The 12608-nt window shown below is 39.6% G+C and overlaps 1 protein-coding gene and 1 long non-coding RNA gene across 2 annotated transcripts; one reads left to right on the forward strand and one right to left on the reverse strand.

The window, feature by feature from the left end:
• Positions 1-586: 586 nt before the first annotated feature.
• On the reverse strand, positions 587-3313 carry LOC107826663 (D-amino-acid oxidase). Its single transcript, XM_016653665.2, has 2 exons — positions 1988-3313; positions 587-1305 (listed from the first exon to the last, which is right to left on the reverse strand). The coding sequence occupies exons 1-2, from the start codon at positions 2868-2870 to the stop codon at positions 929-931; spliced, it is 1260 nt and encodes a 419-aa protein (XP_016509151.1). The 5' UTR covers positions 2871-3313; the 3' UTR covers positions 587-928.
• Positions 3314-3779: 466 nt separating this feature from the next.
• On the forward strand, positions 3780-10328 carry LOC142169152 (uncharacterized). The gene is made up of 3 exons (XR_012698896.1): positions 3780-3907; positions 9490-9603; positions 10132-10328. It is a non-coding gene; the product is annotated as an uncharacterized LOC142169152 (long non-coding RNA).
• Positions 10329-12608: the final 2280 nt, after the last annotated feature.

The raw sequence follows: 12608 nt of genomic DNA on the forward strand, positions 1-12608 counted from the left end.
GAGTAAAGAAAAACTTCTAGTGTAGCAGAAAAGCAGCTGAAAAAATTGCTTTAGCATACAGGTTTGAATCCCAAGCACTCTTTGGAGTAGCCTTTTAGTTGGCTTTCTCGTTCTTAAGAACTTTCTGGCTGGCAGGGTTTATAGCTTTTTTTTTTCCGGGTCAATTGGTTTTTTGGCCTTTTACAAACTTGTTTTTAGTTTTATGACCCTACCTCTTTTTTTACACGTGGGAGATTTACTTTTACACGTAAGAGATCTTTCATTTACACGTAAGAGATCTAAAAAAGATATTTTCTTAAATTCAACATTGTAAAAGGCCAAGAAGGCCTAAAACCTCCCTTATACCTGTGTAGATGCTACCTTACAAGATAATATTTTTCTTAATGACTACTCCCTTCGTCTCATAATATCAGTCGTGGTTACTAAAAATAATTGTCTCAAATTATTTGTCATTTTAAAAGTTCAAGACAAAATTGATTATTTTTTTCTTTTTTTACCCTTAAAAATAATTATACTTGAAGACTACTAACACCTCAATTGTGGATAACTTTGCTCAAATACCAATGAAGAAAAATTGAATATTAAGACATGAATAAGGGTAAAGTAGTCAAAATCTCATCCTAATTAAGTTTTCTTAAGGGACGTGTACAAGAAAATTTTGATAGATAATTTGAGACGGAGGTAGTACATCCAACTAATTGAATACTCTCCTCGACAACAGTACATATTGATTTTGTCTAGACCGTTTATTTCTTGTGTGCTGATAATGAAAAATGTATTGTGGCCAGTTGTTTCTCTACACATCTGTGCTATATTTAGAGCTAAAACAACAGCCTACAAGTTCTTCATTTCAACAATTACCCTTTTGCCTTTTGTGGTGATGAGTATATGAAGCCGTCTTGCCTCAGATGATTTGTATAAAATCATCTTACTTGTTCAGAACACTAGCAAATCTTGCGAGGGTAAATTGGCTAAGATCAACTATGCTAGCTTGTCCATCCAGAACGAGTTCGGCCATAGCAGCACCTGTGGCCGGACCATTAAGAATTCCCCAACAACTATGTCCGGTTGCCACGTAACAGCTCTTTGTACCAGGAACTTCCCCAATAATTGGCACATCATCTTCAGAGCAAGGTAGGATACACGCCTGTTCAGCCGTCACAGCTGCTTCCCCCTCCACTAAATGGCTTGATACACTAGCAGCCACTCTCTTAAGCGCGTTTATTGATTCTGGAACTGGTATTACCTGCTCTGGATCATCTGGAACCTCTTCTCGAGCTGACATTCCACATATATAAACTTCCCCTGAAAGACATAAAAGTATACCACTAGAGTTCTCAACAAGCAATTCTATAAAATCCTCATTTTAGTGTATAATACAGAAAGGAATAAAGATAAAGGGGAGATCTGTTTCATGCTTCTCAGCTATGTTCACGGAAACCAGAACTATGGAATAGTTTCAACGGTAATATGAGGTACATTTCTGGACAAAAATGATCCAGCCAAGAAAAGGGATCAACATTGGACCAATAAAATCTTACTGTATACGGCAGGTAGTACATAGGTAATATATAGCATGCGACTATCTAGAGAAAGCTATACGCAATTATATACATATCCACGAATTAGCTCATCGTTATCTCTAATCACCAGAAAAATTAATTTACCTTACTTTTTGGTACTCTAACCTTATCTATTATACGAGCATACAGACGGAAGCCTATACTACACTTCTTTACATAACAATGTGACATTGGAGACAGGGAGCCTGGAATTCTAGCAAAATGGTTTGAGAAAAAGCAAATTTGCACAGAGAGCAGACACTTAACTATCAGGGGATTCAACAATTTTTAAACATTTTAAAACAAAAATTACTCTTTTCTTATGTAGTCTATTACAAAAATAATTTAGAACACACATCAGGCTCATGTTATATATATCTAGTACTTGAATATGATAATTGTTCAAACTGTAAAAACTGAAGTACCTGTTGGACGAGGATAAACTTCCGGGTCCATGGGCTTCCCACCATGGGCCGGATAATAAGTAAGAAACAAGGCATGTGGCGTGATCGTATTCGGCTCTTTAGGTTCCAGCACTATACTATGGGCTTTGATTCCATAAATCCCGAAAAGTGAACCCAAAAGAGAGAATCTCTTGGTCCAAGGCCCAAGTGCCAACACAACTGCATCTGCCAAAATCTCTCTCCCATCTTCCAATACAATTCCCTTCGTTTTCCCCTCCACCATTTCAACTCTCTCTGCTCTACCAATTACCAGCTCAACCCCATATTCCTCTACTGCTTTGGATAATAATTTTTTAGTAAAGAGCTGTGGATGGACTTGGGCCGTGCTATTAGTTGATCCAATAGTTCTTGGGCTTTTAGCTGGGCCGTTAACCCAAGAAGGAAGCGGCCCAGTTCGATTCGACGAAGAAGAAGAAGATGATGATTCGGTGACGGAGACACTAAGGGTAGTGAGTGGACGATAGCCGTAGGAGTTGGGCCCATCAAGCTCTTCAGCGAGCGAGCGATGAAGATTGAAGCTGGCGCGTGCGAGTGGCGCGAGGGGACCGCCGTCGCACCAATCTAGGGCTAGGAAACCTCCGGCCTTGCCAGAGGCGGCGCAGGCGACAGAGGATTGCTCGATTAGGGTAACTGCGGCGCCTTTTTTTGATAGGAAGTAGGCGGTGCAAACTCCGATGACTCCACCGCCGCAGACCGCCACCTTTTTCGGTTGTGGAGTGTTCATTGACGGCGGGTGAGAAGACGAGGATCTTATTACGAAGAGTGTTTGGGTTTTTAGGTGACGGAATTTTATGTTTCTGGGGACTGAAATGGCTGGAAATGGAAGTGCAGGGGTCACTGACATTTTTAATTTAGTGTTGCTGAGAAGATGACACGTGGTTGGTTGTTCGAGCTGTGCATGAATATTGTTGTGAATATAGAATCTTTTTTTTGGAAAAAGAGAAAATATAAACAATTGGGACAAGAAGGGTGGAGAAAGTAAGGGTGGCTAGGATCCAAAGAGCCTGAACTGCCATGGACGGAAGAAGCATCACTGGTAGTAACAGAGAGAGTAGCAGAGTCACTAGTAGTAACCATTTGGATTGATGGGAGAAAGAAAACAAAAACGAAGAGGAAAGAGACCTGGAAAAAAAATAAGATGTAGATGGCGACTGATACCATGTGAAAAATAAAAACTAGAGATTGAATTGAGAGAAATTTTCTGATGCTATATGTATTTATACATGTATCTAACTAGAAAATAAATAAATAGCTATACACTTGTCTATTCTCTATTGGACTAAAAATAACATAAAAGAACCTTCGATACACTACTAAATACAATGCTGTGTAACAAACTTCTGTCACGTGTCCAGAGAATCTAATCTCTCAACTCTATCTTTTCTATTAAATGAACGGTCATGATGAAAATCTGTATAATCTAATCCAACGCTCCTATGGTGCCCACTTGTTTCATTCAAGTCCTAAGCTGTAATAACCCAAATTATTTTTTTTATATACTTATTAAATTATGAGACTAGAAAATTAATTTATTTTGTAGTTGTTGAAGAAGTACTAAGCTAATAGAAAATAATAGATTACAATATATAAGATAGCTGAATAAATAGCTAGTGGGCCTATTTTATAATTACGCATGCTAATTAGCAAGGTAGTAATTTTAAATAATATGGATAAACGAAGTGGGCTTTAAGCCCATATCTTATGCGGCTACTTTTAAGACTTCAGGGGTTAGAATATATATTTACAGTTAGGTTTTTGAGAAAGAATATTAGCAGTAGACAATATGGGGGAAAATACTGTCTTCGGCAACCTGCATTAGAAGCCAGACAACTTGTACCAATTACTGTGCAGAAATCCTTATAAAAGACTCCAAGTTACAAGGTATGCATATATCTAATCTTTACCTACCGCAACCAATTCAATAAAAGTGGAGTGATGTAATATATGGATAATGATTATGAGACATAATGATGGAAGGAATTATTATGGTAATGACTAACTTGAGTGTAATATTGAAATTTTAACAATGAATACTTATGTATTTACGCTGCATCAGTGGGAATCCATGGCACGTCACTTTTTGTTTGATGCACTGTACAAATCTCAATTTTTTAAATAATATAGATTCTGACTTTACTATTTGGTTACTATCTTTAGAATCAAAGTACTAGCGTACAAAACTGAATCTAATATTGAGTTAAATTGAGGGTATTACTTTTAAGGAATTGTAATTGAATATTATGTTTAGATTAAGATATTGGATATACTTTTTGATAGGTTATATGTACCTTGTAATGTTTTGATAATCTAACAAACTTAATGACAAGAACCAGATAAGGAATCTGATACACACTCTCAAGTATGTGGGAATAACAAGTCTCAAGCTGGAGATGTAAATCAACTCCTCAGACGACAAAGAAACAACAAAGGGAACAGATGGAACAGCAGTTCCCCTAGTGACCATACCCAGTCAACTCCCCACAGTTGTAAAGTTGCTGCCTGCACACGCAACAGTGTAAAAACAGTGCATCAGTCAACTTTATGGGGAATGCCCTTTACCTAACTTGCTTGCATCATTCAAGTGATGTCACAAATGAGTTATTAACATCAAGCAAAGGTAAAACAAAATACTTGCACATTCAAGAATTGATCAGGCATTTTCTCTCAAGTCTGTGCCAATCTTGCAAGTGATTCTCAAGGGCATCAAGAACAAAGAACAACATAACAAAGGACCAGCTTCATGTATTGAGTCATTACATATCCCTAGTTGTATTGCACCTTTGTTAAAGTTCTTTACTTATAATTCCTACTTAGCTTAGTTAGAAGCATTGTGTAGGAAACGTTTGTAAATCATAAACCCTTGTGTTTGTGTCTTGGCTAGAGTTAGTCGAGTTGTAAAGTCTTTGTAATAGAGTTATTACAAAATGGCTTGTAAATAGAGTTGTTACAAGTTAGTGAGGGATTAAGTGGTTAATTCCTAGGTTACAATAGATTGTAATCTAAAATTTGCTCAGTAGTGAAGTTGAAATCCTAGAAGGGTAGGTCGTGATTTTTAATCCCGTGAGCTGGGAGTTTTTCACGTAAAACTTCTTTGACTCATTTACCTAGTGCAGTATGCGTGTGTTCTGTGGGAACTAATAGAGAACCTGGTTCTCTATATAGTTTGGTGGACTATTAAATTCTATCAATTGGTATCAGAGCAGGTTCTTTCTAAAAGGTTAATACCTAGAAAGGATCTTCATCATGGCTGCTCCACCAAACTTCGAGGAAGGACAATCAACGTACAGACCACCTAGATTCAACGACCAATATTATGGTTGGTGAAAAACAAGAATGCATGATTTCATCATGGCTGAGGACTCAGAGTTGTGGGACGTAATCTTTGATGGACCTTTTGTTCCCATGAAAACTGTTGATGAGGGAACAACTACAATCCCAAAAACGAAAAAAGAGTACAACGATGCTGACAGGAAGGCTATTGAGAAGAATTTCAGGGCAAAAAAGATTCTTGTTTGTGGCATCGGACCAGATGAATACAACCGCATCTCAGCTTGTCAGAGTGCTAAGGAGATCTGAGAAGCTCTTCAAACAGCACACGAAGGGACAACTCAAGTCAAGCAGTCGAAGATCAACATGTTGACAACTGAGTATGAGCTCTTAAGAATGAAGGACGATGAGTCCATTCAGGACATGCACACTCGCTTCACCTCTATCATCAATGAGCTTCACTCACTGGGAGAAATCATTCCTAGGAACAAACTTGTCAGGAAACTACTTAGTGCATTACCTGGTTCCTGGGAAAGCAAGGTAAATGGCATCACATAAGCAAAAGATTTGCAGAAGCTGACCATTAATGAACTCATTGGTAATCTGAAAACGTATGAAATGAAGAAGAAAAAAGATCATGAGAGAAGAGAGCCCAAAAGGGAGAAGAACCTGGTCCTCAAGATAGACAACAATGAATCAAGTGGTGAGGATGCTGATATGGCTTACTTGACAAAGAGATTTCAGAAGATGGTCCACAAAAATGGAGGTATTCCAAAGAAGGGCAGCTCTAGCAAGCCAAGAGGCTATGACTTATATCATAAGTATGGGAAGTCAGGGCACTTCATCAAAGATTGTCTTCTCCTCAAGCAAGATCAGTACAAACACAACTCAGACAAAGCAGCTAAGAGGAACCAGGTTCCTGACAAACGATTCAAAAGAAAAGATGCTACCGACAACGTTGTGAAACAAGCTCTTGCTGCATGGGGAGACTCCTCAAGTGAATATGGCGAAGGTGATGACAAAGGTGACAGCTCCATGATGGCAGTAGAAAGTGAAGCAACTGAATATGACTCTACTTTTGCCCTAATGGCACAATCTGATGATGATGAAGATGACGATGAAGATGAGGTAAACTTTCTGGATGTTCAAAGAAATTTGAAATCCTATTCTCAAAAGAAGCTTATATCTTTGGCTAATATTTTAATTGATGCTTATCACAGTCTCATTAATGATAAAAATGCTCTAACCACGAAACTAGGAGAAATAGAACACGAGAGAGATGATCTAGTGGTGGTTGCGGTTGATCAAAGAGAGACCATTGAGAGTTTAAAAAGGGAAAAAGATACTTTGACTGAGAGAATTGCAAACATAGAGCATGAGAGAGATGACCTATTAGTAGTAGCCGTGGACCTAAAGGAAATAATTAAGGAACTAAAAAGGGAAGGTAGGCATGAGATTACCCAAAAGGGAAAGAAAGTTGCAAGTGAGGCACACCTTAGGCTTGAAGATGAGCTAAAATCAGTGAAATCTAGTCTATGTGCCGAACTTGAGAGAAACAGACAACTTCAGGAAGATCTAGGCAGAGTTAAGAATGATCTAGAAAAATCACTCAAGTGGACCTGGTTCTCTGATGCTATCACTGCCTTGTACAAAAACAATGGGGGAAACAGGCAAGGGATAGGGTTCCAAAGGGAAAAGACTCCTTACAACCCTCATATCAAGTATGTTACTGTACCTGATAACTGGCTTTGCAATCATTGTGGCAACACTGGGCACTTTAAGGAAACCTGTAAGGCCAAGTTTCAGTCTCAACAGAAAAACAAAGTTTTTGCTAAAAAGATAACTACTGTTATAGAACCTGGTCCCTTATATAAAACTCATGTGATGCCTGCTTGGACCAAGAAGGTCCTGATTCATCCCTTTTCTCATTGCAAGGGACCCAAACTTATTTGGGTTCCTGAGTCTAACCCTTGATTTCCTTGTGCAGGGAGCAGTGAAAGGGAGCAGCCAACAATGATACATGGATAGTGGCTGCTCGAAGCACATGACTGGAAGCACAAATGATTTTCTTTCACTCAAAGCCCTGCAAGGAGGGAGTGTATCCTTTAGAAATGGCAAAAAGGGATACATTCTAGGAATTGGAAGAATTGGGAAGTCTCTTTCTCACTCACTTGAAAATATGTACTACGTGAATGGATTGAAGTACAACCTGTTAAGTGTCTCCAAATTTGTGACAAGGGAAACAAGAATGGTGATCTCAGCTGTCTAAGTGTTGTTGATGATGATTCTGAATTATGGAACATAAGGATGAGTCATGCAAGTTTTACGTTGCTAAACAAGTTGGTCAAGAAGGACCTGGTTCATGGCCTGCCCAACTCAAGCTTCAAGGATCACAAAGTGTGCGATACAATGTGTTGAGGAAAGTATACATGTGATCTTTGATGAATCTCATCACTCATGTGGGAAGGATTCACATGATAAGATTGATCAAGTGGGAGAGCAGTCAACTCTCCCTGGTGAAGTCATTGACATGGCAAATGGAAAAACTAACACGATGAGTCAGGTCAAGGATTCAAATGACAATGGCACAGATGAATCTCCAGCTGACATAGAGTAACCCGGTTCCTCAATCACAACAACTGAAGCTGAAAACAGAGTTACTGATGCAGATCAAGGGACCCCACATTCAGAAATACCTGGACTATCCCATAACAAGATTCGGGTGTCTAACTGGAAACACAAAAGTTCAAATCCTCTGGAAAATGTGATCACTCCTCTTGATTCAGGAATTCAAACCATATTAATGGCAACAAATGCGCTTGTCTTCTCAGCTTTTCTCTCTCAAATTGAGCCCAATAATATCAAGGAAGCATTAAAAGATGCTGATTGAATTACAGCTATGCAAGAAGAACTCCATCAATTTGAGAGGAACAGTGTATGGCACCTGGTTCCACGACTTGCTGACAGAACTGTTATAGGAACCAAGTGGGTATTCAGAAAAAAACTTGATGAGTTTGGAAACACAACAAGGAACAAGGCAAGGCTAGTAGTTCAAGGCTACAATCAGGAAGAATGGATTGACTATGATGAAACTTTTTCTCCAGTTGCTCGAATGGAGGCCATCAAAATTCTTATTGCCTTTGCATCTCATATGGAATTCAAATTGTTTCAAATGGATGTCAAAAGTGCTTTTCTGAATGGCTTTCTAAAAGAAGAAGTCTTCGTCAAGTAACCACCTGATTTCGAGTGCCATGAGCATTCCGAGCACGTGTTTAAACTTCACAAGGCATTATATGGACTGAAGGAGGTTCCTCGTGCATGGTATGAAAGACTGTCTAAGTTTCTTCTAGAAAATGGCTTTACAAGAGGGAAAATTGACAACACTCTATTTCTGAAGAAACGCGGGAGGAACCTGCTCATTGTGCAAGTTTATGTTGACGACATCATCTTTGGTGCAACAAATGATTCTTTGTGTGAAGAGTTTGCAACTCTCATGGGAAGTGAGTTTGAAATGAGCATGATGGGAGAATTGAATTTTTTCTTGGGTTTGCAAGTCAAGCAAACTTCTAAGGGCACAATGATAAGTCAGCAGAAGTACATCAAAGAGCTTCTGAAGAGATTTGAGATGGAGAGTTCAAAGATCATTGATACACCTATTGCCACTGCCACTCGCCTAGATTTGGAGGACATGGTTCTCCTGTAAACGAGACTATGTATAGAGGCATTATTGGGTCACTTTTGTATCTCACAGCAAGTAGACCAGACATTATTTTCTGTGTGGGACTCTGTGCCAGGTTTCAATCCAATCCAAAGGAGTCTTATCTGAAGGCTGCAAAGAGAATTCTGAGGTATCTCAAAGGAACGTAGGACCTGGAAAAGCACTTCTGAAGCTGAGTATGTGGCGGCTGCCTCTTGATGTGCTCAACTACTTTGGATCAAGCAGCAGCTAGAAGATTTTGAAACAATGTTGAGAAAGGGCTCGTCTGCCTGAAGTTTTGCAGCGTAGAAGATCAAATTATAGATATATTCCCCAAAGCACTGAGCAGAGAGCACTTGGAAAGAATCGCTTGGCACTAGGGTTGATGAAGTCTAGCTAGGGACCTGGTTCCTCGATGATTGGCTATGAAAGAAATGTACAGGAAAAGTAGCTAAAAGTATTTTCTGGCAAAGTCTAACTCACCTCTATATCGTTACAGGTAGACACACATGACGATTACAGAGCAGACAAGTAGCTAATACATTGCACGTTGGTCAAAGGATGAGGCTTACATTTTCAAACTCTATCAAGGAACCTGTTTCCTTTGACACAGGTTAGTAGCTCCTCTGTATTCTCATGTACAATTTTTTAAAACGGCTGAAACGGTGCCACGTCAATATATTGTCAATTTCTTTTTGCTTCTTGAATCAAAGCGTCTCACCCTTTATGAAGCGACCCGAATACCCAAAATTGATACCCAAACGGTCTCTAACTCCTCTCAAATAAATCCATTCACATTCACTTTCAGAAATGTTTATATCACGAATCCAAAATTCCCCTTTTTCCTTCTTCAAAATCTCTTCTTCAACTAACTACACTCCACCATGTCTGACAATCATGAAACACAAAATGTTCCAAGCATCATCTCCACTCTGTCCTCATCCGTTGAAACACCAGTGATAGAGATTACAGTCGTTCTACGTAATCCATGCTAAGTTATATCATTGGTATTTTATTTATAGCCCATAGTAAGTGTTGGAGCCGATCCCTCGTCACTACTTCTTCGAGGTTAGGCGGGATACTTACTGAGTACACATTGATTTACGTACTCATACTACACTTGCTGTACATTTTTATGCAGGTACATATATGTCTAGTGGCCTTGTGGGCGCACATGCATGGTTATAGCGGGGACTTAGAAGAGATGCACTCTATACTACAATCCGCAACTAGCAGAGTCTCATTCAGAGTATTTATATTTTTCCTGTCCAATTTGTATTCCGGACAGATGCTGTATTTTATTTTACATTCCTAGTTGATGCTCAAGCACTTGTGACACCGGGTTTTGGGGTGATTAGGGGTTGTCCTATATTGAAATTGTTAAAAATATTATTATCTACACTGTAAATTCCATCTTTTACTATTTAATTTAAGGAAATATGATTTCATAAATATTAACATGAGAACCAAATGAAGTATTTATTTTTGACTTGCCTGACAGCGGTGTCCGACGCCATCACGACCTTAACATGGTATCAGAACACTAGGTTCACTTAGGTCTCACGAGTCTTGAGCGAGTCTAGTAGAGCCATGCGTATCGGTACAGAGACGTTTGTACTTATCTTTGAGAGGCTACAAGACTGTTAAGAGCACTTCCCTTCTTGATTCCTCATCGTGCGATTTGATTCCTTTAAGGTTTATGCCTTCATATCCTTCCTATTTGATCTTATGCGACGTGAAGCACTTGTTACAAATTTGGAATCGAAGAATTTTAATGGCACTACTGATGTAGAGCAAGATGTTTCTCCCTGCGTATTCGATTGGTCTAATGTCGTCTCCTTGTGGAAGGATGTTCTGTCATCTCAGCTCAGTAGCAATATTTCTGATGGTTTTGGGGCTATGCACCAATTGTTATGATGTTCATGATTTGTTATCGCACAGGGGCAGTGAATGAATCGAAAGGAGGTTTTTCTCAATGTGTGATTCAGAGGTTCAGTGTTTTATTTCCAGTAGAGGAAAGGCAATCAGACTAAGAATGTTCAGGTTGGATTGATGGAGTAACGAGACTTGGTATCTTCGAATATGGTGGAATCTTCATCCGAGATGTGATGTCGTCATCCTTGATAGAATGTGTTAAGTTCACCGGTATTACGACCTTCTTCAAATCGCCTTTGGGGCAAAGTATTGTGAATGGTGCCAGGGAAGCGGCTATCAGATGTCGTAGTGTGTTGTGGTTTAGAATCGAATCAGTAATCCTAATGATGATGGCTCAAGGAGGATGATCTTCAGGGAGGTTTAGAGTTGGCAGCAATCAGTTGGTTCGGGTGCTACAGAGATGAACTTTGAGTTAAGGCAACAACTGGGCAGCGAAGGATGAGGAAGGACATGTGGGAGGTGTCTTGCGATGGTTAAGCTTCTAGAAGGCCATGTGTAAGGAAACAAAAATCAAGTAGTTGCTTAAAAGAGAGGGTTTGACCAAAGTGGGAGAGTGGCAGAGTAGCATATGGGTTCTGTGGTAGGATAACTGCACGCCTTAAGGAAAGTTTAGAGTGATTTGGGGTATTCATGGGGGACAATGACTAGGTTTACATACTTAATTTGGAATATTGGCTGCTATATTGAGGAAGATTGGGTGTGACAAGAGGGAGTTGGATCGGAATGTATCGTCACACCTTTAGTTGATGTCAATGGTGAGTAAACGGACTTGTACAACTGGTGAATGAGCACGGGCTCAGAGTGGTTTATTGATTTCATAGTAATTGTACTCAGTGCAACGTTGTTGGAAGATGTCGGCATGTAATTTCCACAGGTGGGCTATCTCCTGTGACAAGGTTAGCGGTCGTGTGGTGCTGACAAAGCTTCTGCAAAAGATTCTACTGGCTATTCGGTAAGAGGTAGGATATGTAAATGTGGCTAGTGATTCAGAATGTTCATAAAGTGTTAACAGAAGGATTTCGAGGAATTTGGTAGGTTGATGGTGCAAAATCATGTCAATGGAAGATAAGGAGCCTTGGCGGGTCCCAGTGTTATGCAATGGTACCTCCAAGCCAAGCGGGAGAGTCCCACCGTCTACAATTTGATTGCATGGTTATCTACTTGTGAGGTTTCTGGTTATCGGCATATTGGTGGGTTATTACGATTAAAGAAAAAGAACAATAGTGATAATTTGAGGGAAGGATTTGAGGAATGTGTGTTGTAATTGGCCTTATCGATTCATGTTCAGGCTTCGGGAAGACTCAGAGTTTATGCTTCATGTAGATGTGAAGTACAAAGAGAGTGATCCAGCCGGGTACTTCTTTGAGAGAGTGTTCATGTGCTAGCAAGGCCTTGGAGTTGGTTATATTCGGGACCAAGCTACAGTGGGTGACTCTCAACAATGGTCTCAGTGGTTTCAAAAGTTTAAGCGCGGTGCCTCAGGATTTTGAGTCCATAGTATGGTTAAGTATCAAGCTTTGCAGTGGATTATGAAAGGGGCCGGGAGTGTTCTACGTTATCTTCGGTTTGCAGTGTAGCATTGGAGGAATGGTGGAAAGTAACTTCGGATTCATAGAGGAATTATCAAAATGGGTGTACCAGTTGAAGATGCGAATATTTTCTCAAAGAGGGTATGATATAGTT

Source organism: Nicotiana tabacum, chromosome 14, assembly GCF_000715075.1.
Source record: "Nicotiana tabacum cultivar K326 chromosome 14, ASM71507v2, whole genome shotgun sequence".
NCBI lineage: Eukaryota > Viridiplantae > Streptophyta > Magnoliopsida > Solanales > Solanaceae > Nicotiana > Nicotiana tabacum.